The sequence below is a fragment of the Lemur catta genome, chromosome 2, assembly GCF_020740605.2.
Source record: "Lemur catta isolate mLemCat1 chromosome 2, mLemCat1.pri, whole genome shotgun sequence".
Taxonomy (NCBI): Eukaryota; Metazoa; Chordata; class Mammalia; order Primates; family Lemuridae; genus Lemur; species Lemur catta.
In genome coordinates this window covers 37,370,777-37,397,068 of record NC_059129.1, presented here as the reverse complement: position 1 = coordinate 37,397,068, position 26,292 = coordinate 37,370,777, and the positions used below count along the sequence as shown (strand labels likewise).

At 49.7% G+C, this 26,292-nt stretch overlaps 1 protein-coding gene and 1 pseudogene across 1 annotated transcript; both read left to right on the top strand.

The window, feature by feature from the left end:
* Positions 1-11,020: 11,020 nt before the first annotated feature.
* LOC123632045 lies at positions 11,021-11,988 on the top strand (annotated as a pseudogene).
* A 2,799-nt stretch (positions 11,989-14,787) lies between these two features.
* Positions 14,788-22,220, top strand: LOC123631957 (chromobox protein homolog 3-like). Its single transcript, XM_045542098.1, has 2 exons — positions 14,788-14,999; positions 21,844-22,220. Exons 1-2 carry the CDS (start codon positions 14,788-14,790, stop codon positions 22,181-22,183), a joined length of 552 nt encoding a protein of 183 aa, XP_045398054.1. The 3' UTR covers positions 22,184-22,220.
* Positions 22,221-26,292: the final 4,072 nt, after the last annotated feature.

Below are 26,292 nucleotides of genomic sequence, written 5' to 3'. Positions count from 1 at the left end.
GGGCTTGCGGAAGGAGCCCGGGAAAGGGGAGCGCAGGGAGCTCTGTCCCGGGCAGGAGGCAGAAGCTTTGTCTGGAAGAGGCCAGGCAGTAGCTGTGTTCGGCTGTGCAGGCCACACGGTCTTTGTCCCAACTCAACTCTAACGCTGCACAGTTGGAAGGCATCGGGGATCACGGCTGTGTTCTGATGAAACTTTATTTATACAAACGGGCGGGGGGCTGTAGGTTATAGGCTGCTGAGCCCCACACTGGGGGAGGGATTATTGTACGTGGTTCCAGTCTATTTCTAGGAAATTTTAGAGGAAAATTGTTATTACCATTTCTCTCTCTCTCTCTTTCTCTATCTTCTGATGGTATTAATCCACCAGAATGATAATTTCTTTTACAATGATCATATTTTTCCTTTTTAAAACATTATAAAAGAAATACATGGTCACTATAAAATCACCAGAAAACAGAGGTAAACAAACAAAACAGTCTGATTGCTGGGCTAGTGCTCGTCCTTTACCTTGCCTCTTCCTTTCTCTGTTCACAAAGGTCCCTTGCAGTCCCACGGCCACCCACTGGAGGGACGCTCGGCTGGCGGGAGGGGAGGGAGAGCTTGGTGACCTCAGTGGGTCACTCGGCTCGTGGTGAGGCCGGCGCATGAGCACGGGGAGCTCACGGGTCTCTGCTGAAGTTCACTGTCACCTGCCTCAGCCCACTGGGCTGGAGTTGTTAGTCTCTAAATGGTGGGAATTTCTACTGCGGTGACTTCGGAAGATAGAACCTGTCCAGCTCAACTCACCTCACTTCATTCCTTCGAGAAGTGTTTGTTAAGAGCCCACTGGTGCCAGCCGGGCAGACCTAGGGGCTTTCGTTCTTGTCAGGGAGGCTGATGATCAACTAACACCGTAACAATGATCACTTCCGCATTGGATGGTAATGGCCGCGAAGAATAAAAAGGCAAGCACGCGGTGGCGGGGGTGGGGTGGGGGACACTCCCTCATGGGGGTCAGGAAGCGATGAGAATGTCGAGGACAGACGGGAGCCCTGCAGGCTGCAGGAGCACAGGCGCCCGGGGCAGGAAGGACCGCAGTCCGGGAGGGACGCAAGGCCCCGGGGCTGTGCCGGGCAGCTGGGGTCTGGCTGCAGAGCAGTGGGGAGCCGGGGGGCGCAGGCAGGAAGGCTGTGCGATGTCACCTACACTCACAGAGGCTCGCCCTGCTGTGTTTGCAGAACACACTGCAGGCACGGAGGGCAACCAGGAGCCTTGTTGGCAGCTGCAGGGGAGGTGCTGATGGTTCCGATGCCCCCAGAGAGGGGGAGCTGGCAGGGCAAGATGCCAGGAACCCCTCTCGGCAATAGTGGGGAGGTGCCACTCACTGAGATGGAAAGACAGAGGAGGTTGGGGCAGGCTGGGGCAGAAAGCAGGTGTGGGTCTGGATGGGACAAGCTGGCAGTGCCTGTTGACAGCAAGGGGGGGGCGCTATGTCAAGAGGACATTTTAACCAGTCCTGACTGGACAGCCCCAGTATGCCAGGCACAGGCCAGGTCTGTCTGCAGCACTGCCCAGGCCCTCCTGTCCTCCTGTCTGGGTGCAGCCCCGCCCAGCAACACCTGTGGGCCTGTGACTGTCAGGCCAGGGACTTCGTGCCTGCAGCCTCACCCCGTCAGCCCCAGGCAGGAGGTGGCCCATTCCCAGGTCAACAAGGGACAGAGGGGTATAGGGCTCGCCACTGGGCATCTGGGACCCTGTGTGGCCATTACAGGCCCAACTGTCTCTCTGGAAAAATGCCTTGGACACTGTTGCTGGCAGTCATCACACCCACATGTCATTTCTCATGTCAGTTAGTGGCAGAGTTGCTATAACACAGAGGCCTGAAAATGTGTGGTCCAGAGCTGGGTCATGCTGCTGCAGGGTGTCATCCAGGACCCAGTTCCTTTGCAGAGGCCTGGGGGGCTGTTCTCAGTCACATAAAGCAGGGGTCACTGAGGGGCAGGTGCCGTCCTTCTAATAATGGGCCTCAGGACTTGCCCAGGGTCCCTTCTACCTGCATCCTTCTCCCAGGCTTCACTCGATGGCCACACTATGGTCAGGGAGGCTGAGAAATGTCATGTCTACACAAGCAGACGGGAGCCCTGCTAATGCCCAGGGATTCTGTCATCGAGAGCGAGGGGCGATGAATGTGGAAGGACAATTTTATAGTCATTATCTCACTTTCAGACAGTAGCTGACCAAATTTTGAAGTCCCTGGAGCTGTCCTCAAACACAGAGGTGACCCTCATAATGGAATCCAGACAGCAAAGGAAAAGATAGGGGACGCTTTTGGAAAACTCAAAGAGATGGTCAAAGTTTTTTGGTGAAACGTCTCCAAAATATATACTATTCTTAGATTTTTTTTCGTGCCATGAAAACTTCAATTCTCACTATAATCCAGTAGTTCCCAGGATCATGACCTTTTAAAATTTATCCTTTTTGGATTGAACTCCTGCATTTTGGATCTTAGTCTAGAAGGGATTCTTTTTTTAATACAGGAAGTTTGAACAAGTTCCATTTGGCAGATTCTAGAGCAGAGAAACAAAAATCTCTCTTACGTAACATATTTTGGGGTTTCTTTACGTTCAGTTAACTCAGAAGTCACCGAATTATTATGAACATTTGCGGCCTAGGGTAGGCATTGGAGTTCGGGGTTCATGTTACACAAACCACTGCTGCTAAGAATTCCCGAGCACAAGTCTCATCAGCCCCGGACACCTTTGGGCAGCTTTCCAAACAGTACACCTTGCTCTTTCGTTTAGCATATGAAGGGGCATGGAATGCCAGGAACGTAGGTCTGCAAGGCAGGCTAACTGCTGTGCTGCTGCCGGCCGCAGTCTGTCTGCACTTGGTTTTTCCCAGTCCTTTTGGGGCCTCAGTTTGTGACTCTGTGCAATGAGATTGGCAATAACTAGTGAGCATCTTGTAAACTTTGGCTGCCTTTGTCCCCTGGTGGATCTCATTTTTTTCTGTCCCGTAGTATAACAGCGTCCTGCCACACCAGAGGGTGTCAGACTGTATTTCGAGGATCCGCAGAGCTCTGCCCAGGCCCCTCGGGTCTCTCTGGCTGGTTAGGGGAGGAGGAGCCCAGGCTCGCAGGAGCAGCTCTGCTTGTACCTGTCTGATAATCTGAGATGTGTGATTACAGTGGAAAAATAAAACATTTGATTCTTTAAAAAAGTTAGCAGGCTACTCTTCCAGAAATGATCTTCAAAGTCATTTCCAGTCCTGAAACTATGAGACTCTGAGAGGTCAGGGAAGGGAGCCTGGAAGATGATGTCTATGAACGGCCGCCAAGTGCCCGGGTGGAGCCGGAAAGGCTGCAGAGCCAGGATGGAGGGGGAGGGCGGAGCAGGTGGGAGGGGGCGTTTGCAAGGAGCTGCCGGTGGGCGAGCCCTGCAGGGAGGCCCTCTGGGTTCACATCGAAAGAACCGGACCTCGGAGTTAGGAGGCAGAAGTTAAGAGCCCAGCTGGGCTTCCGTGAGCCAGGTGATCCCTAATGAGGGGCTTTTCCCCTGAGTCTTGGTTTCTTCTTCTTTGAAAGTTGAATTCGGAAGGTGAGGGTGGGAGAATTAGGCAAGTCTGTAACACCCTGTGTGTATTTCCAAAATCCCCCAACACAAACAAGTCTTTATCCACTTGACACTAACTCATTTGGTGGCACAATCTGACCTGAACAAATATGAGGTTACATGTATGCTTTATGTATCCTTTTTAGTGCAAATACGTATCTGTAGATATCTCCACACACATGTGGTTCTGTTTCATTTCAGAAGTGGCCATGTGTTTAACTGTGGGTGCCCTGGCAGACGCACTCAGTGTGTTAGGTAACGCATGGTACATGCATGTATGATCTTCCCGAAATCTGAGGAATTCTGGAATCCAAGTACATTTGTCCCCAGTGGTTTTGGATAAGGGGCTGAAGCCCTGTAATAATTCCTGACCTGCCCTTCAGGGCTGCGGTGAGGATGCCAAGAGCCACCAGGCGTGAGCACCTGCTGTAAGTCATGACGCGTCCCCCGCTACAAAGGACAATGTTCCCCGAGAAATACTAGGGTCTCTGTGCTAGTCTGCCGGGGCTGCCATGGTGAAGTACCACAGACTGGGGGCCTTAAACAACAAACATTTATTTTCTCATGACTCTGGAGGCTGGAAGTGTGAGACCAAGGTGCCAGCAGGGTTGGGTTCCTCTGGGGCCTCTCTCCTGGGCTTGCAGACGCCGTCTTCTCTCTGCATCCTCACCTGGTCTCTCTATGTGTGTCTGTGTCCCAATCTCTTTTTATAGGGACACCAGTCAGATTGGGTTAGCCCACCTTGATGTCCTCATTTCAACTTAATTACCTCTTTAAAGACACTATCTCCAAATACATTCACATTCCTGTGGGGTTAGGTGTTGGGAGCGGTCTCTGATTACGGGTGAGCACATAGCCAATAGAATCATTGCTGGGAGCCTTGTCAGGGCCCTCTACCAATCACTTCCCGCCACGACTACCTGCAATGGTATATAAGCCCACTGTCCTTCCTGTTCGGGGTCTCTCGCCATGTAACTAGACTAGATGCCTCATTAAACTGCTGTTGGAAGAACTCCAGTTTGTTGCGTCGTCCTTGCAGGCGAGTGCGGCGCGACAAGTGGTGCCGAAACCCGGGAACTTCTCGCACCGGCGGAGACGACCTCTTTGGAGGTGAGTTCAGAACCACAGCAGCTGGGGCGGCTTTATTTTGGACCCCTGCCCTCTTCTGATGCCGGCACCGGGTGCTTGTGACCTACCCCATGGGGAACTCTCCTAGTTGTCACCTGTTGCGGGCCCTGCGGGGTCTTCTGGCCGCCCGGGAGCTTCGTATCCCTGACCGTGTCCTGCGCCATTTTGTGCAGGACGTGGACCGGGTGGCCCCATGGTTTCTCCACTCGGGGTCTTTAACGATTCCGAGTTGGGATAAGCTAGAGCAGGACCTTCGCCGTGCCCGAGAGTCTGGTCCCCTTTGGGAGTGTGTTCTCCCTGTGTGGGCACTGGTGCGCTCCTCTTTAGAGGACGACCGTTGCAGCGGTCCGGTCCGGGAAGGTCAGCAAGTACTCAGTGATTATCAAGATAGTATGTCTGAGAGAGGCAAAGTGGGTCCGGCTCGGCCGGGGCGGCCGAGGAAAAGGCCAGAAAGGAAACGTAAGTCCGCGGGTAAACAGGAACGGTGGGGATGCCCGCCGCCTGAAAGGGACATGGAGGAGGTGGCTCTCAAAATGGCCTCCCTCCACATGTCGGCTTCCTCTTCTTCCTCTTCTTCCTCTTCTTCCTCTCGTCCTTCTTCTTCCTGTTCTTCTTCATCGTCTCGCTCTTCTTCCCGTTCGCGTTCTCGCGAGGCGGAGGAGGGGCTGTCTCCGCAGGAGAAGGCGGAGCTGGAGGAGGCGGCGGCTAGATATGAGGCGGAGCGTAATCGCCCGCCCCCGTAGGCTACTGCCCCTCCTTTTCCCGTTGCGGGACCCACCCCTCTAAATATGGAGGGCGGATCCTCGTTTGTGCCTCCCCGAGCTAGAAAGAAGATACAGAGGGAGTTTGCTTTCCCCGTCTTTGAGGACGCTAATCAACATCGCTTTCACGAACACCTAGATTACAAGCAACTAAAAGCTTTGGTTGAAGCTGTCAAGGCTTATGGGTGCAATGCCACTTACACCCGTGGCCTACTGGAACGGCTAAGTGCGCATGCCATGACCCCCAGTGATTGGGCTGGTACCGCACGGGCCTTCCCTACAACCCCCGGGCCCAGGGTATCATAGAGCGTGCCCATGGCACCTTAAAGGCCTATCTCAAAAAACAAAAGGGGGAGACGGGGATGAGCCCTTTGGGCTTACGTACCCCTAAGCCTGTGCTCTCTCTCACCTTGTTCACTTTAAATTTTCTTTTGCTGGATGATCAGGGGCGCTCTGCTGCGGACCGCCAAGCCAACCCCGGTTCCCCTTTATCAGAGCAGGTCTTGTGGAAGGATGTCCTGCTTAACAAATGGAAAGGCCCGGATCCGGTTGTGAGCCGGTCCAGGGGAGCTGTCTGTGTTTTCCCGCAGGACACTCCTGATCCAGTGTGGGTCCCGGCACGCTTAACGCGGCGAGTGCAGCGGTTGGCGGATGTGGAGGATGCAGATGATGGGGCGTCCGCTGCCGGGGATGCTGCTGCTCCTGACCTTTCTGCTGCTGGCCGCATCGGTGACGACGGACCGGCGCTGGGCCATCCTGTCGGTGTTCCTGAGACCGATGCCGGTGACCCATGATGCCCAGATCTTCCCCCGGCTGTTCGCTACTAATGCCTCTTTGGGCCTTGCCAATCTTACATGGAACTCCTCCTCAACATTTGAGACGTCGGTCCACGCTATTCAGCAGCGTAATCTGTCTTTCCCCTCCACACCTGTTTGCCTCTGGCCCCCTTTTATCTGGATCACTGCTACTTCCTCTGGTCCTGGTGTTCTCAATTGCTCCACGGCAAACTGCTCCTATGCCCGTTGCTGGAATGCCTCCAGCCAGTCCATGGCAATTGTTGCCCGTATGCCTCGGCATATTCCTTGGCCGGTGGAGGCTCCTAGCTTCTTGACCCTTTTCCGACAACGAAGAGATTTTGGTGTTACTGCAGCTGTAATTTCCACATTGGCAGTGACTGCCGCACTGGCAGCCGCTACGGCTGCAGCGGTAGGCTCTGTTCAGACAGCACAGATGCTGAACAACCTATCGGCATCTGTGGCTACAGCTCTGGACACACAATCCGCCGTCAACGCACATCTGAAGGGTGGTATCATGATACTGAACCAACGTGTGGACTTGGTCCAGGAGCAAATAGATGCCTTATGGCAGCTGGCACAGCTGGGCTGCGAATGGCGTTTCACAGGACTATGCATTACCGCGGTACCGTTTGATAGCAATTGGAGATCACCCACATTAACTCCACACGCCTGGACTTGACAGTGACCAATGGTCTCTTTCCTACATTTCAGTCAATAGTCCGAGGACTTCGGGACTGGGCTGGCCTGGGGTCCCTAGGGTTCATGGGGATCCTGGGAGCAGGTTTCGTGATCTGGGGGTTCCTGCGCGTTCGTGCACAGCGCTGCAGGGACCGAGTGGTGGTTACCCAAGCCCTAGCCGCCCTCGAGTGTGGTCAATCCCCTGGCATCTGGCTACAAATGTTACACTCCAAAGGTCAAGACCGCCTCCCCTCTCGCACAGCGTGACATGGCCCATGCACTCTGAGGGGTTTCCCCATTGCACCAGATTGTGGCGTGTCACCCCCTTACCAGCCGTTGCACCTCCCAGAGTCTCTGCTCATTGCACGGGAGACGGTGGCCTTTGCACCTGCTTCAGGGACTCCACCCCCTGGATCCGGACCTTGAGGTTGGAGTCCCCAAAGCTTGTGTTGCAAAACAAAAGGGGGAGCTGTTGGGAGCGGTCTCTGATTACGGGTGAGCACATAGCCAATAGAATCATTGCTGGGAGCCTTGTCAGGGCCCTCTACCAATCACTTCCCGCCACGACTACCTGCAATGGTATATAAGCCCACTGTCCTTCCTGTTCGGGGTCTCTCGCCATGTAACTAGACTAGATGCTTCATTAAACTGCTGTTGGAAGAACTCCAGTTTGTTGCATCGTCCTTGCAGGCGAGTGCGGCGCGACAGTTAGGAAGGCAGCATGTGATTTTTAGGGGACATAACTCAGCCCATGGAGTCACCTTTTGCTGCAGTCAGTGCTCTTCTCCTGGCTGGGTGTCTAAACCCCTGGCCTTCTTCATTTTTCACGTGTTAACACACTTGAACCTGGACGGACCAGCCTCACCTTTCCTGCCTCCCAGCCGTCGTGTGACTCCCCTACAGCGGAGCATCTGGAAATTGGGGGTGTCCGTTGCAAGAGCACACTGAGGTCCTGACGAATGACCAGAAGCGCGTCTGCTAACTGTGAAATTTCACCCGGGCCAGCCAGGCTGGTGTGAAACTGGTGACCGATCGGCCCACACCAAGCAGGGTTTCCCTTTGTCCGCCCCACCTTGGGCAGGAGGAGGGCAGGAAGGAAAGCAGTAGCCTCCGGTCCCTGTGCCCGGCGGCCTGGCGGAGGCCACTCAGTCTGTGCCCAGTTTCAATGAAGGGCACAGCTGGCAGGAGAACGACCAAAGGGACGACAGCGTCGCTCCCCGACAGACCATCCGTCTGGGTTTACTGTCCTGTGTTTTCTGACGGGGCCACACTGGGGGCTGGCCGGCGAGGGCAGGCACCGTGTGTGTCTGCAATAAGACCAGCAGAGGGGTCTGTCCAGCAACGAGTACCTGCCGGCCTCCTGAGGTCGCAGAGCTCCCGCTGGACTCTCGGGAGCCGCTCCGGCTGCAGTGTCGTTAGTCGGGCAGGAGGAGGCCCGAGTCCTTCCTCTGCCCCCGTCTCTTTCCCTGGGCTTTGCTGGAGCTGCGGATGAACCTGGCACGGAGCCCGCGGTCCCCGCAACGCACGTCCCGCAGTCTGGCACGGACGCATCTCACGCAGCGGGGACGCGTCCCCGAGTGTCAGCTGGGCCCGCTCTCGGCCTCCAGCGGCCCCGCGGCCTCGTGTCACCAGGTGTTTCCAGTGCTACGTCCTCTCCGGGGGCACTTTGCCTTCTAACCGCGTCGGACCCCCGTGCTGCGGGGACTCGCACCGGAGCCTTCCGTGGCCTCCCGGGCGTCACCATGAGGGACACTCTCCCCGGCAGGGGTTTGCGGCCCGAGCACAGCATTACGGGAGCTCGCACGGGAGGCGCCGGGGCCATCACAGTGACATGGCTTCTCTTTTAAAAGTGTGAAACGTACCTGTGGCATTAAGGAAAGAGACAGCCTCGGTGACGCTGGGATCATCGCGTGTCCCAGGCTGCTGGCAGCACAGCTGAGGGAGACAAGGGGGCGGGGCGACAGCAGCCTTTGCTTTCTGTCCCTGCTTCTCCGTGACACAGAGTGTACCGGCCTCTCCTTCCACAAGTGATGCATCTTCCAGACGAAAGACCATCCTCTAGGAATAGGCAGCTGGGTGCTGCCAGCCTGGGGGAGCGGGAGGTCCCTGTCCCCGCACGGGACCAGGTGGCAGGCCGCGGCATGCGGGGCGCAGGGCCGGGAGTCCGCACAGGCGCCGCCGCCTCACTCAGCTGCTCTTGTCCGTGACCAAGGCCCGGCGGGGACAAGGGCCACCGGCTCCAACGCACACACCGGTGACCCGAGTTCCCTCCGTGGGGGGGGGCTTCAGAGCCCACGGACCTTCCCACGGGGGTGGGGGACAGCCCCTCAGCCCGCCCCTGTGCCGCCACCAGGCCTGTCTTGGACTTTGAAAATGCTCCCAACTCACGGTGTGCTGGCAAGTGACACACAGGGACGGCTCGGAGCACGTGCATGAGCGAGAGCCCGTGTGGTGTGTGTATGAGTGTGGCGTGCAGTGTGTGTGATGTGTGGTGTATGAGTGTGTGTCATGACTATGGTGTGTGATGTGTGGTGTATGAGTGTGTGATGAGTGTGTGTGTCGTGTGTGTAATGTGTGGTGTATGGGTGTGTGTGTGTATGAGTGTGATGTGGAGTGTGTGTAATGTGTTGTGTATGAGGGTGTGTGAAGAGTGTGCTGTGTGGTGTGTGTAATGTGTGGTATATAGTGTGTGTGATGAGTGTGAGGTGTGGTGTGTGTGATGAGTGTAGTGTGTGGTGTGTGTAATCTGTGGTGTATGAGTGTGTATGAGTCTTAAGTGTGGTGTGTGTGATGTGTGGTGCATAAGTGTGTGTGATGACTGGTGTGTGCTGTGTGTAATGTGTGGTGTATTTGTCTATGATGAGTGTGGTGTGTGGTGTGTGTAATGTGAGGTGTATGAGTGTGTGATGTGTGGTGTATGCATGTGTATGAGTGTGGTGTGTGATGCATGTGGTGTGTGGTATCTATATTGTGTGGTATATGAGTGTGTATGAGTGTGATCTGTGGTGTGTGTGATGAGTGTGGTATGTGGTGTGTGATGTGTGGTGTATGTTTGTGTGTGATGAGTGTGGTGTGTGGTGTGAGAATGTGTGTGATGAGTGTGCTGTGTGGCGTGTGGAATGTGTGTGATGAGTGTGGTCTGTGGTGTGTGCAATGTGTGGTGTATGAGTGTGATGAGTGTGCTGTGTTGTGTGTTTGATGTGTGGTGTATGAGTGTGTGGTGAGTGTGATGTGTGGTGTGTGTGTTGTGCTGAGGGTGTGTGTTAGGCTAGAAATTTCTGGATCCTTCCAGCACGTTGATACAAGTCTCGGGTTTTCTCCCACGTTATCTCATTTCATCCTGGCACAGCCTGTCCAGTGTGTGTTGTCCCCATTTCACAGATGGAAACTGAGGCTTGCGGGGACTTCAGCATCCCCCAGAATCCCGCCGATGATCGATAGTCGGCAGTGCCGGCCCTGTCTGCTGATTCCCCAACCGTGATTCTTTCCCCAACGTGTGTCCCCCCACCCAGTTGGCTCAGCTGACAGCGTGTAGAAAAGGTGTCCCACGTCAGTCCACAGCTACCACTGCTTTGGATGTGGGATGTGCCACCCGAGCCAGCAGGGGAGAGGGGACCGGGGTGTCCCGGGTTCCAGGGTTACAGACCCCCTGGGAGGCAGAAGAAGTGAAGAGCACCCCCCCCACCCGCCACCCTCCTGCGTGTCACCCAGGGCCGGGGCACCAGCACTAGGTTTTGTTCCCCAGGCCCCAGTGCTATGGGAAGAAGAGGTTTTAAGTGAGAAAAGGAGCCCTCAGTCCAATAAAAAACTTCAGAAAAATGCTGATTTTAAACAGGGGTGTGTCCGCACGAGTGTTACGTTTTGGGGTCACCGCGGGGCTCCTGAGAGCCTTTGTGTCGCTGCCGGGAGCTGAGACGTCACAGGGGCATGTGGGGTCCGGCGCGTCCCCGACACGCAGCAAATACTCACGTGGGACTTTCAGACCCGCCCTTGGAGAACTTCCTCTGCGCCACTGCAGTTTGGAAGTTGCCTTCCCGTCTACTCTTGTCGCCTCTGCTGCCTGCACCATGTCGCCTCAGCAGCACTGCCGGTGGCCCGCGACTCTCGGAGGGCTCAGAGCCTTCTGGGGTCAAACAGCCAATCTAGGAAGGGCCAGCGTGGCGCTCCCGGGCCCTTTCTGGCAGGTGCTGGCCCTGGTGGCTGGCGACAAGTGGAGGCTCCACCAGGCACCTGAGTCCTCCTCCTCTCGGGCCCTGCGCCTGTATGAACCCAGGTCGGAACAAGACCCCGGGGTCGGGGGCGGCGAAGGCCAGCTCCGGGCGGCGACTAAAGGACGGTGTTTAGACCGAGAAGGCGGCACCATGCTGCGCCCCGTCACCTGCCTCCTCTGTGACACGGACGGCCTTCTTCTGGGTACGGAACGGCTGTGTTCAGTGGTGTTTCGAGAAACATTTGGCCGGTCCGGGAAGAATCACACCTGGGACGTGCAGTCCCTGGCCAGGGGTAAGAAGGCGCCGGAGGCCGCGCAGATCGTCACAGACGTCTTGACCCCCCGCGTCCAAGGAGGAGCCGCGGGACGAAAGCCAAGCGACGTTAAAGGAGCTGTCCCCACGGCCCCGCTCATGCCAGGGGCTGAAAACTCGTCCGCCACCTGCGAAAACACAACATACCCTCTGCCGCCGCCGCCAGCTCCGGGTCTGCGTCACTCGAGATGAAGACAAGCAGGAACAAGGAATTCTTTGGTTTGTTTCGTCACCTCTTTTTGGGAGACGACCCGGGAGTGAAGAGCGGGAAGCTGGAGCCCGACATATTCCTGGCTTGTGCCAAGACGTTGTCCCCGCCTCCTCCCGTGGAGCAGGGCCTTGTCTTTGAAGATGCTCCCAACGGGCTGCAGGCGGCCCTGGCAGCCGGGATGCAGGCAATCACGGTTCCAGACGGACCCCTGAGCCGCGACCTGACGGCAAAGGCCACGCCGGTGCTGGATTCCCTGCAGGACTTCTGGCCCGAGCTGTTCGGGCTGCCCTCCTACGGATGAGGGAGGACATGTCCTGCACTCCCTGCCCACGCCAGGCCACACTGCTGGGCAGGCGACAGCACCCAGACCGCAGCCTGCATATTGATCCCGGCCTTCCTGTTGGCGTGGCCCACTCCGTAAAGTGTTGATAGAACACAGCTTGGCAGTTGACAGAAAACAAATCAGAGACAGCCCAGAACAAAGGTGAAACTTGAATGACCATCTGAAAAATCGAGCTGGTGTAGCATGTGATAGACAAGCGAGTAGACATGCTTACGTGTGTATACCAGTGTGCTAACATGCATGTAGGCATTATATACATATATATATGAAGGTATATACATATATATATGTATATATATATATGCATGCATGTATGTGTAGAATGTATACCTCTCCAAGACCAAATAAGTTATATTTGTATTTGTTTTATTTTAGTTTTTCTGAACACTTGACTGGGAAATGTGAACTATGTATACATATGTGTATATGTTTTTGTGTATATACGTGTACACATATATGTTATTTTTTATATATTGTACCCTGTTTCACTTTCCTCTGTATTGATAATTAACATGCAGGAACAACTGACGCAGTGAGATGTTAATTCTGTCTGGTTGTAATCTGAGCGGGAAAGCCATGTTTTTGATGAGTACTAAGAGGTAATTGTCCTTATTAGCTACTATTAAAATTCTTTTTGTGACAAGAAAGAAAGAAAGAAAAGAAAGAAAGAAAGAAAGAAAGAAAGAAAGAAAGAAAGAAAGAAAGAAAGAAAGAAAGAAAGAAAGAAAGAAAGAAAGAAAGAAAGAAAGAAAGAAAGAAAGAAAGAAAGAGAAAGAAAGAAAGGTGTTCATCCACAGTCCACAGGAGATCCCCCCGGAGGACGCCCAGGGGTTGAAGTTCTAACAACAGCAGGTGGAGATGAGGACCAGAAAAATGTTCTTCGCTGCTGTCAGAGTAGCCCTATTTTTAGCCTCCTTTGGTGTGGCCTGAGAAAACACAGATTATGAAAAACGCATTTTACTCCATGCAACACAGCCGTAGCTAAGACCTACGACAGGGAATCTACTAGAAGCCATGGCTCTTTCAGGCAGAAGCATTTTAAAATTTGTCTTTGTATCTTCAAGGCCTGTAACAGGCCCTGGTATACAGGAGGTGCATAATACATGGCGAGCAGAGGGAGGCAGGAAGTGTGTCCTGGCTGGCAGGAACAGTGCTGTCGTCAACACTGTCAACAGTCTCCTGAGCAGGGAAGCCTGTCTGGAGCAGAGTCCCCTGTGTCTCCGGGGGAGCTTCTCCCTCCACCCTCAACCGAGGGGCGGCCCCGGGGGGCGATAAGTGTGCTCCATTGTGGGCACGTAGGTGCGGAGAAGCGTTCTCCTCTTTCTCATTTGGAGAGAGCAGAGGCGGGTTCGGAAATGAGCTCGGAAAGAAAGAGGAGCAGCACTCGCCTGCCAGGAGTTTGCAACCAGGGACAGGAAGATCATGATGTACATAGAGACGGGGTCTCACTACATTGCCCAGGCTGGACTCAAGCTCCTGGGTGCAAGCGATCCTCCCACCTCAGCCTCCCTCTGGAGTGGCCGTGGCAGGTTTAGACCATCGCCAGGCCCAGAAGGCAGCAGCGCGGGACAGCCCTGCAGCAGGAGGCCAGCAGCCTCCTGTGGACACAGCTCCTCCAGTCTCCTCAGCGCCAGGGGCCAGGGGCCACTGCCTCTATTCCCACCCATGTCGCTCCCTTGTCTACCTGGACTTCCTTGTCCTGGGGGACGTCATCCACTGTCAGGTCCCTGGGAAGACAACAGCTCTTCTCCTGGTTCCAGATAAGCAGCATGTGGCCCTGCAGACAGCAGGCACACACGGCAGGAGGAGAGGGGACTCGAGGGAGGCAGTGGGAGGGACACAGACCCCACACCAGACAACGGGCTTAAACTGGGACTCCACAGCGTCCCACTGGTGTGACCTTGGGCAGGTTACTGAAGTCGCAAAACTGCCATTTCCACGTCTGTAGATGGGGATTTAGAACATATTTAACGGGTTTTCTCAGGGGTGAATGAGAACGTGCGCACACTCAGTGAAGGCTGGACCCCTTTGGTGCGAAGGCTGTCACACGGCTGTCCAAACCGTGTGTCCCTGCAGACTGCCGACACACAAGTCAGCCGGGTGGAGACGCTTTCACAGCCGGTCTCCCTACCCCCATCCCCGGTGGCTTCGCCTTGTCTGAGACGCCAGCGCTTGAGCGGAAAAGTCGGTGATGGACACGAACCCAGGAACCACGCGGTCGGGCCTGCTCCCAGGGAGGGTTGACGAGTCACTGGAGCCTCGGCCAGCCACTCACCTCGCCTGCAGAATGAGGACCAGCGCGTCCCCACCCAGCTGAGCTCGTCTATGCAAAGATGTTTCTGAGAGTCGCCGTAGACCGCGACCCGGAGCCGCTTGGAGGCGGTGAATAATAGCTCTTCAAGTCTGCAGTAACAAACGGCTCCAGGCCGGGCGCGGGGGCTCACGCCTGTAATCCCGGCACTCTGGGAGGCCGAGGCGGGAGGATCGCTCGAGGTCAGGAGTTCGAGACCAGCCTGAGCAAGAGCGAGCCCCTGTCTCTACTAAAAATAGAAAGCAATTATCTGGCCAACTAAAAATATATATAGAAAAAATTAGCCGGGCATGGTGGTGCATGCCTGTAGTCCCAGCTACTCGGGAGGCTGAGGCAGGAGGATCGCTTAAGCCCGGGAGTCTGAGGTTGCTGTGAGCGAGGCTGACACCACGGCACTCTAGCCCAGGCAACAGAGTGAGACTGTCTCAAAAAAAAAAAAAAAAAAAATGGCCTCCAATAAAACTGCATTGCAAAAAATGGGAAAGAAACAGAATGGGAAGAGTAAAAAGGTTGAAGAGGCAGAGCCTGAAGAATTTGTGGTGGAAAAAGTATTGGATCGACGTGTAGTAAATGGGAAAGTGGAGTATTTCCTGAAGTGGAAGGGATTTACAGATGCTGACAACACTTGGGAACCTGAAGAAAATTTAGATTGTCCAGAGTTAATTGAAGCATTTCTTTCTTTCTTTTTTTTTTTTTAGATTAAGAAATAACTTTATTTTTTGTGTGTCAATCTCATGATTGAAAAGACATGTTGCTCTCAGATAGACAAGAAGCATAATTTGAAACAAAATTCTTTCTGAAAATTTAGCTTATGAACTCATTACACTGCAAATCAGAGAAGGATCAACAAAAAGCTGCAGCCAACATTTAAAACTGGTAAAACACTCTATCCTAGGCTTAGTAGCAGAAATTTTAAAGCTTTATCAAAAGCACATCAGCCACAGAATAGCAACAATAGAGGCATTAACTCTTGTGCCTTCAACTTAAGAAAAGCATTTAAAATATCATCCCATTTCCTATAAAAAAAGTCATTTCCCAGAAAAGAATTTATTTATTTATTCAAAAGACTGTTAGAACTGGAACACTCTTCTTCCACTTCAGTCTAGGTTTGCCTTTAATTAACATCTCTAGCTAATACTTTGACAGAATTTGGCTTCTCAGAAGTCTGTCATTTAAGCACAGTGTGGAATGGGAAAAAGTGTGTATACGAGGAAACTAGAAGAGTACAAAAAATAGTCACTTCTGAAACTCACTGGTGCTCAAGACATCAGAGGCTCTCTGTTAAAGTGGGTCCCATAGGCCTGAGAGCTTTGTGCTTGAGGAAATACTACTTAGAGGTAGCTCTGGTTCTGGTTTATGTTTAATTACAATTTGCTGTGTCCTGTAACAGGAAAGTTCTAACATTTTCAGCAAAGTAAAAGCACTCTAAACTTCCTCCTTACCCACCCTATAGCTTCCCCATAGAGAAGGGTAAGAAAAAGCTTAATGTGACTCCACATAAAATAGCAGCTAATTCAGCAATTCATACCTTATAGTTGGCAGGACTAGGAAAGGCAGACTGGTGCCCCAAGCTCTAGGAGCTGGACCTACAGAAGCGTGGAGCTCTGGTGTGCTCACAGCACTCAGGAAAAGGAGGAGACGGGACTGATTAGGGTGCACATATGGAGAAGTTCTTTTATGCATTTCATGGCACATTCTGCCACAGCAACAAAACAACCAAATCAGGAAGAAATTTGACTGTACTCTTAGATTTCAAAGTCTGTGCCCCTCATCCACTCCCTACCTACACTTCATGCAAGAAAGAATGATCAGTATTATCTATTTGAATATAGGGCCTAACAAGAGGTGGGCCAGTATGGGTACAAACACTATATTCTATAACAAAACACTTTTTGAAAAGATTTATATAACTTTAAGTATGAAAATGAATCCTTCACCTCTATATAGGTATCATTGTATAGTCTTGCGCCCATATGAATATGGTCATGTTTGAAAGAGAACTCAAGCACACACACTGAATCCAAAAGGCAGTTTTACGGGAGATGCGAGTCGCTAATAACTTTGCCCAGAGCATCAACCATACCACTCTGAGTCTTTCTCCTTGAGTCAATACTCTGAATGTCAAACTGAAAGGGAAAGCATCAAATATTCAGACCAAATTAATTAGGTGCCACAAACTTTACCACTCAGGGTATCATTTCAATGATACTGAAAAAATACCTACTGCCTAAAGTATTCATTTTTAAGAAGTTAATAAACTGAAAATTTCAAAGGAGAAAGTGGTTATGAGAACCTTCCTCCCACTCCCTCTTCAAATAAATCATTAAATACAGTCATTTTTATCATAACAATATAAATAATTTCCATCATCCTGAATATTACTTTATAAAGGTATATATTTCAAGAGGCTTTAAAAACATTTTTCAACCCAGCATTTGAGACTAAAGCATTAAAAGAGTTTAGTATATAGTAACACATACATGTGATAAGTGTATGAATTTACAACCATACATGATATATGTATATATATTTATATAAAAAACAAACTTGGCCAGAAGTTAAGGCTACCTACAAAGTTGTCCAAGTAAATTATGCTTGTCAAAAAAAATTACAAAATTAAAATCACACATACATTTTTAAATCATCCAAACCACTGACAAAATAAGGTTCAGCATCTAAAGTTTTCAAATTAACTGCAAGAAAGTGCTACAGACATTTACATTTTCTTAGTATAAGTCAGTGTTCCCACAAAGTTGCATTTAAATTTTTCACCAGCCTCAAAAGTAATACAACTAAAAACAAACTTCTACAATTTAGTACCTAGCACTCTTAAGAGAGAATAGGTTGTAAATGGCAGGCAACAAGCATCATTTACAAGTGTGCTGTCTCACACACCAAAGTCCAGTTCGTAATACTATTTGACCTGCCACATGGTTGAAATTCTAAGCCTCAAAAGGGACTGAGAATGAACATTTCATTAATAATTACACATATCAGCAACCACATGATAAAGGTTTCAGGCTTTTCCCATTCAAAGTAAATAATTTAAATATGAAACAAAATAACACCAAAATGTAAGTTTCCTCATTTCAAAACAATGAAAAGTCATTCCTGACATTTGCCTAAATATTTAAATCCTTTAAAAAAAGTATTCTGAACAAATGCCTTTTAAAATTAATTTCAGAAAATATATTTATAAATATAACTCAGAGCCTGCAAGCTTCTCATAGAGTTTTAAAAGTACAGAATTCACTAAGAAGGAGGGAAGTCATTTAACTCATGTATTATTTTAGAAAATAAACTGAGATGGCTAAATCTATCTTACTTTTAGTTTGGTGTTTTACATTTCCAATTTGCACATCTAAAAGCTATTTTTATTTTATTTTTTTTTGCCTTCCAAACTTTGTACAACATATATTTTAGGATGAAAATTCCCATCAAATGGTAACAGGAGCAAGATTTTTAACACAATAATGTTTAATGCTAAGGATGTTATGTCTCTGTTGATCAAAAAGAAAATCCTAACTTAGACTTGATTAAAATTTAGTGTTTTAGGCACTATCTTAATAAAACTAGCAACCTCAATTGTTAGCTCATGCCTAAATAGGTTACTTTCAACAAATTACTGAAATAATTTCTCTCTTTTAAAAGAGTTTGTTCCTATTTAAAGATAAAATATATTTATTCACTGAATCAATAGAACATTTTGAGCAACTCATAGCTTTTTTATGAGAGCTGATTCACCAAAAGAAAATCATTTCAATCCTCTACAGCAGAGCTTCAGCTATAGAATTTAGGCATCACTGAGAAGTTAGGACAGGTAAAAAGACATTTGTTAACACTTAGTGACATAACAGTTTTTTTAAATAACTTTAAACATTATTTCTCTTAATAATTTTTCAGGTAACAGTGTCTAAAGAATACAATTTTTAAGATTAATATACAAAATCACCTTAGGGAATTACTGCAAGATGCTATTTTGCCAGCATGGCCCAGCATCTGTCTTAGTTTGTTTTCCCTTCATCTTTGCTTTAAAAAAAAAAAAAAACCCAAAACTAAAACCAAAAAAACACCTAGAAGGTGAGGCAGGTGATTGTCTTCGTGAGCTATTTGATATAGACTGTGGCAGAAGATGAAGAGAATAGAATGATATATTTAAAAAGCCAACTCAAGCACAGAATGTTTCCCATGTTATGATCCAGTGGAATGCAAGCTAGAAATAGGATAGAATTTAGAAATACGGCTCTGTGTTGATGGGTTAAGGCATTCAGACTCCCCAGTCCTTTTAAAGAACACTTCCTGTTCCTGGAGTTTCCTGGCAAACTCTTCTTCCAGTGTCTTTTTCCTAGGTCTCAATTTCTCTCTCCACTCCTTTAATTTTTGGCTGTGTTCCTCATCTAACTCCTTTAGTTTCTGTGTCTCGTGCTCAACCAACAGGTGGCATTTTTCATTCTGCAGCTGATGCAGTTCTCAGACATTGGCTTCACACTGCAACTGAAGATCCCGCATTTGATTTTCATGTTTCTGATGCTGAGCCATTCTCTCATTTTTCTGCCTCTTTTCTTCTTGTGCAGCAAACTGTTTAATTTTGTCGCAGTCCTGATCTGGCGTAGCTGTTGAGTTAATTCTCAAACTTTTCTTAAACATGGCCATTCGAATCTTAGCTTCACTGTGTTGAATCTTGGGTAATATTGTTCTTTCTTGAGTCTGCCTGTTTTTCAGTTCCTCAAATAAGTCATTGATTGTAACACTCCATTTGTTCTGTTTCCTTCTCATGGCGCTTAAGTAGCTGATGTCTTTGTATGAAATATTGATCTTTAAGTTGCTTCAATGTTTTCTTTTGTCTTCTTGTTTCTTGTAAAGATATTGATCCACTGTCTTTAGTTTTACTGAGGAAGCTAGAGACAGATAAATTCAAGTCAATGCTGCTGTTATCAGCAGTAGAACCAGTGCCTGAATCAGCATCATGTTCCTTTTGATTCTCAGATTCTGGAAGCAGCATGGTTTCATTTCTTGACAAAGCACTGATTTCTCCTTCATTTTCTGCATCTCCAGAGTTGATATTAATACTGGGTATTAGAACAGGCTGAGGTTCACTGGGCTGTGAAACTGCAGTAACCTGAAGTTCTGTTTTAATTGGCACTTCATATGGCATTTCTTTTTTCTCTGTATCTATCTGAGTAGTGGCTCTATGAACATCCTGAGTTTCACCTCCTAAAGCCTTTTGGTCAGCATCAATCACTACATTTCCAACCTCTGTTTTTTCTGTGCTACTTCATTCAGTAATTTCTTCAAACTCATTTGTCCCTAGTTCTTCACAGGTCTCCAATATGTTCTCTGAACTGTTTATTAATTGTTCCTTATTTTTATCTTCTACAGATTTTTGATCTATCTCATTAGTTTCAACTATTTCTTTAATAGAAACTTCCTTAGTACCACCAGCCTCAGGACCCTCCTCAGGCTTGCTTATTAATTTCTGGTCTACTTCAATCACTTCTTCCCCATCATTACTCTGAGTATCCTCAGCACTGTTTTCAACAACCTTCTGAACATCTACTCCCTCGTTTATTTCTACCACATTACTTGTATCGTTGATGACATCTGTTTGAGTTTTGTCATCTTTTCCTAATTTCTCTTGGCTGTCTTCCTTTTTAAGGCCAACTTCACTATCAATTGCTTGAATATCTGCCTCTTTTTCTCCAGTCTCTTGAGTAACTGAATCTATTGTTTGAATAACAGTATCTTTAATTTCTTCAGATTTTATAAGCCTATTTTCAAATGTCTGTTTCTCTTCCTGATCCCTTTCTTCCTCAGATTTTAGATTATCTTCAATGTTTGTTTCTAAAGTTATCACTGCATTATTCTCTTTTCCTTCACTGACTGAATTAGTGTTCACAATTTCTTGGTTTTTTGTATCAGGTAGATTTTCAGACTCAGGTCTCTTCTCTCTCCCATTCTCTTTGATTACTGTTGTTCTATTATGGAGTTCAGCCATAGCTTCTAAATGAGCATCATTAACAAGTTCATTAATTCTATCCATAGCCTTTTCAGGTTCACCAGTGGTAGATTTTTCAATAAGAAATTTGTTGTTGAATTTATCTTCAGAAGTATTATGTTCTGCCTTTTCTGAGACAGATTCCAAAATACAAGCATTTTGTGAAAGTTTGTCTTCTTCAGAGGTGGCAATACTAAGATCAGAGGAGGCATGCTTATCTGAAGGTATTGGCAGAGAATTTTCTGCTTCCTCATCATCATCTTCCTCTTTACCATCTTCAACTTCTGTTACTTCAGCCTTTGCCTCTGCAATCAATTCTCAGATTGGTTTATTGGAACCAACAGTAACAAAGGGATGCTGCAGTAGCTGAGATGTATTCCACCTAGCATCCACATTCTTTTCCAAGCATTTCTTTAGAAAGTCCTTAAAATTTGAGAACCATTTTGATGGCTGTGCTCAGTAGGGGGCTCAGATTTTGCTATTTTTAGCAGCACTCGCATTGGATTTAATTCATCATGAGGTGGTTCTATCTCAACCATTTCTATTAAAGTAATACCCAGGGACCAAACATCAGCTTTGTAGTCATAGGATCTGTCCTTAGATGTGTCACACATGACTACTTCAGGAGCCATCCAATATGGTGTGTCAATAAAGGAATCTCTTCTTTGAATTGTCCTCGTGTTTTTAGCTGATACTCCAAAATCTGCCAATTTAATATCTCCATCTAAAGCAAAAAGAATTTTGCCAGACTTTAGATCTCTATGGATGATTTTATTATCATGTAAGTAGTTCAATGCCTCCAAAGTCTGTTTGCAAACTACTTGTATTTGGGACTCAGTTAATGGTCTCTCAAGTTCAAGCATCACAGCATCTACTTCTCCACCTGCACAAAATTCAATAAGGATCCAAAGATTATTCTCATAATAGAAGGCATCTAGAAGCTTGACTATATTTGGGTGATCACAAAATGCTAATATATCAATTTCAACCATTAGTCTTCAAGTTCTTCAGATTTGGTGTCAATCACCTTTGCAGCAGCTAAAACGCTGGTCTCGTTATTCTGGGCCTTGTACACTTTCCCAAAGGCTCCGTCATCCAGTTCTCCTATAATCTCCCTAAACTCCTCGGGGAGCAGGTCCCTCTTCACATGTTCGTACTGCCTCTTCTTCTCGCTCCCCAACTTGAAGATCTTACGGAAATTGAAGAAGGACATTTTTCCTTCCAACACAGAGTTCCTTGCATTTAACGGCTAAAAACAATAAAGGGCAAAGTTTCTCCTCCCTCCTCTCCTGCACGCAGCCAGCGTGGGGTCCCCCGGCTCCCGCAGCTCCGGCCCACCGTCCCCCAGCAGGCGGGGCGGCGACTCGGCTCCGGCCCACGGTGGGGGGCCGCGCGGGTGGGCGCCTTGGCCCTGGCCCACCCTCTGAGGGGCGGCACCTGCCTGGCCTGAGGGTCCGAGCTGTCCAGACGCCCGAGTAGCGGCGGCTTAGGCCCGTGTCACGGGGAGTCTCCCTGAAGCATTTCTTAATTCTCAAAAAGCTGGTACACAAAAAGATGGTACAAAAAGAAAATCTTTATCTGACAGTGAATCTGACAATAGCAAATCAAAGAAAAAAAGAGATGGTGCTGACAAACCAAGAGGCTTTGCCAGAGGTCTTGATCCTGAAAGAATAATTGGTGCCACGGATAGCAGTGGGGAATTAATGTTTCTTATGAAATGGAAAGATTCAGATGAGGCAGATTTGGTGCTGGCAAAAGAAGCAAATATGAAGTGTCCTCAAGTTGTAATTGCTTTTTATGAAGAGAGACTAACTTGGCATTCTTGTCCAGAAGATGAAGCTCAATAATTGTGTGCATTGTTTTTTATATATATTTATATATACACACACAATCTGGGGCTTGGTTTTTGATTTACTAATGTGAAGAAATAACTACATCTAATAAATCAAGTTTGATACATTTGTTTTGAAAGTAGTATTGAGAGAATTGTTGGGGGGTGCATCAATAGCACTGGTTACTTTGAACAAACAAAAGCTTTCGGTAGTTGCTTCCTTTATCAGAAAAGAACATATGATACCATGGTATATTATTTCCTCTGCATTAGAGAACAGCTTTTCTAAATGCTAGGGGAAATTTCCATAGCCATTTTTCAGTCAGAACTTGTGTTTAACTCATGCCTAAGGACCATTCTGGGTTTTTTAAATTTGTTTTTGTGTGTGTATACGTAAAATGCATATGTAAATGATTCTCTTTATTTTTAAACATTCACCGAAACAAAAATCATGGGTAAGCCCATGTGTCTGTGATGCTATCATTCTGAGCAACCTAAGAACTGAAAATTTTCCTGAAGCTGTAACATTTCAAACTAAATAGTTGGTTCATAATTAATTGGATAATTTAAAGGCAGCCATATTAGAATCCGTATCTACATGTATATTCATATAAATGCAACATTGTGTTTGCAAAATTCCTAAAAGGAAATCTTTATCGCTACCAAAAATCTCCCCACCCAGATGAGGAAACTAGACAAATTCTGGTGTGTTCTAATACAGTAAAAAAGACTTAGTTAAATGAACATTAAAGATTCCCCTAGTGAGCAATTCTTTTACAAAAACTTGAAATCCCTGTGCTGCATTGACTAAAAGTTCATGATTAATGGAATAGCTGAGGCTTGGCCCATGGAAACTTATTCAGATGGTTAGAAACGTTGGCAGTTTCAGACCTGCTGACATAAATGAGTGAACAAACTTTTTGTAATCTAAACTATTGACCTGCATGTTTTTTCTTACCCCAATTCATTTCTTACATGTAGGCTCAATCTTTTCAGTATTTGGGTTACTGGTTCTGCAGAAGCCAGGAAGAACAGCCTTGTAGTAATCAGAATGGTATCCAACTGTATACTGTTTATTGTAAATACTGGTGAACAGCGGTCAATAAATATTTTTATATTCCTAAAAAAAAAATGTTTCTTAACTGTAAACCTCTGGACAGCTGTAATAACCTAAGACTGACACTGGCTCAGGGTCTCTCCCCTGCAGGTGCCATGCCCTGCGACTGCCCGTGTCTACCGGACCGAGACAGTCTTCGCCTCGCAGGAGGAGGCGGGGCCCAACCTCTGCGTTGTGTGAGGTCTCTCTGCGGCAGGTTGGCTGCTGCCTTTTGTCTTGTACATTCTGTTAAGAGAACATATTTTTAAAAATAAAATCAATCTTTTGAGGTGGTAGTGAGTGATTTGTGGGACTCTCAGAAACTAACCTCTTCTCCTTATAAGCACTGAATGAAGCCGAAAGAAATAAACTTTTGCTCTCCGGAAGTTGTCATCCTTTGTTTGAGCTGGCCACCTTTCTATTTTCGGGGCTCCTGACAGGGTCTCCAGGAGGTGACCCAGGACCAGAAGTGTCCGAGGAGCTAGTGGTTCCCGAGGGTTCGCTCGAGCGATGCGTGGTGACAGATGGGGCTTTGCTGAAGACTAACCCACATTCTGGGGGGAGCCTTCCTCCTCTGGTTCTCCTCTTCAGAATTCATTCCTCCTTCTACAGGAGCCCACGGACCTTATTTTTAACTTTTTTTTTTTTTTTTTGAGACAGGGTCTCACTCTGTCACCCAGGCTAAGGTGCTGTGGTGCCATCATAGCTCACAGCAGCCTCACACTCCTTTGCTCAAGCGATCCTCCTGCCACAGCCTCCAGAGTAGCTGGGACTACAGATGTGAGCCGCTGAGTCCCGCCCGTCTGTCTTTTGATTCACCTTTTTGGTCAGTTTGGGCCCCTGACAACTCTAGCGTGGTCTGGTCTTGTCACCGTACCTGCGGGATCTGGTCACCGCAGACTCAGTAGTCAGGGAGCGTGGGCTCCTCCGACTCTCTGTGGCCCGGGGCAAGTCACCCGCCTTCTCCGGGTCTCCGTCTCCTCACCCACCTCTCAAGTGAAAACAGAACCAGGTGCTGCTCCACTGCTGCCGTGCGAAGGGCATGAGCTGGTGCAGGCGATGTGGCTAGAAGCGTCTGGAACACAGGGCCCCTCAGTGCGTGCCCACGGCACCCGCAGCGCAAGGCGGGAGCCTGGCCGACAGCAGTGTGACCAGGGCCCGCCCGGCCGGCCAGCGAGCCCGCCGCCCTCCTGCCGCCGCCCAGCCCCCCGGGGAGGAGAAGGGCGTCCTGTCCGGTCCTGCCCGCGCTGCTCCTGCCGCTCTGATGGCCCCGGCAGCAGCAGCCCACCGATCCCCAGGGCAGGAGATTCCAGTCCTCGGCTTCTCCCGCTGCCGTCGCGTCCCCTGACTCTTCCTGGCAACGTGCCCCGGCTCAGCCTTGAGCCCACCTTCCCACCCCTCGCCTGCCCTGGCCCCACGCCGGGGCTGCGGGCCTCTCAGCATCCTCCTTTGACCTCCCAGGATCTGCTGTCCCGATCCTGTCCCCAGAACCCGCTCTGGTGGAGGAGCCGTGGCCCGGGACACTTGGCTCCACCGAGCCCGCCGTCCAGACCCAGGGTTGCCAGAAAGGGCGGCGGCACCACCCCCCTCCAGGGAGCCCCCCGGGCCTGGAGGAAAAGCTGCCGCTCTGAGAGGCCCGGGAGGCTGTGGAGTCAGCAGGGGCAGCCCAGGAGCTCCCGGGCCCCACACGGCACGTGCTGCGAGGGAGGCCAGCGTCCTTCCCTCCCGCCTGTGGGCCGGCTCCACCCCGGCCCTGCCCGTGCAGGGCCTCGCGTCTTTGGGCCTTTCTCTCCTTCGTGCCGTGTGGGGTTAAAGCCCAGGAAGGTCGCAGGACACAGGCCCAGGACTAGGAGCAGCCGCCAGCGTGGATGTGAGCACACTAAGGCATCGCCACACGGCCCAGAAACATCCAGGCTGGACTCACTTGCGTCCCTGGATGTCAGGTGCAGGCAGGGGACACCCGCACCTGACCGGGAAGCAACTGCTACAAACCCCTGCTGGGCGGGCCGCGGGTGACAGCTCGCTGCCGCAGTCCTGCCTTGCCTTCCCCGGCTGGTCCCCTGGGACCCTGGGGAAACAAACCGCATGGAGGTTTGTAATAACTTCCGACCGCTGTGAGTGGTGACAGGCAGGTAACTGCTCAGCGACTGGCTGTCTCCTGGCCGCGGCCAAAACCCAGCAGTCTCAGCGGGCGCCGCCTCCCCCATCCGAAAAGAATGGTTTCGCTTCCCCGTAAGACAAACATCTGTAAACATTTCTCCTTTGATGTCGCTACGCTAGTCCCAAGTAATCCCCCTCCACCCCGGCCAGCCGCAGAGGAAGAGGTCGCTGTCACCTGAAGCGGGGGCGGCCCGGACGCTGCTCACTTGCACAGAAAGAGCCGGTTCTGCGCAGCCTCCGCGGTGGCCCTGGGGGACCTCGCGCTGCTCTTACTTTTAAACTCCAAAGTCCATCTTGGAGCTAAAGCCCTCTTTCCCCACGAGATGCCGAGGGTCGTGCATGGTGTGAGGGACAGTGTGGACCTTGGACAATGACCCGTAACCCCAGAGGCAGCAGCAACGCTGGGAGCTGCCCGCCCGGCCCGCGAAGCGCTGGGAGGTCCCTTTAGCTCTGAGCGCGGGGACCGAGCAGCCCCCTCCCGCAGCGCCGCCGCAGCTCAGTCTGGGCCTCAGCGTTCTGTTTGTTTTTCCCACAAGCACCCCACTTTCTGATCCACTTGGGTTTGCTAGTGGTACTGTTTAAGCGGAACCCAAAAAAATGTGGGGAAAAAGCTTTAACAATCAAATGAAGGCGTTAATATGAATCCTAAACGCTCACTGTATTACTCTTTGCCTAAGGTACACATAAAAGATGGAAGGCAAAACAGTAAGACGGAATCTTTAAAACTCGAAATAGAAAGGTCATCCTCTACAAAGCTCATTTGGGCTGAGCTGCTGCGAAACTCCCTTCTGAGGGTCAACGCTAGCGGGGACTAAAGTTCCCCCCAGCACCGCCTTTCTGTTGCCCTTCTCCCTCCGGACCTCGTCACA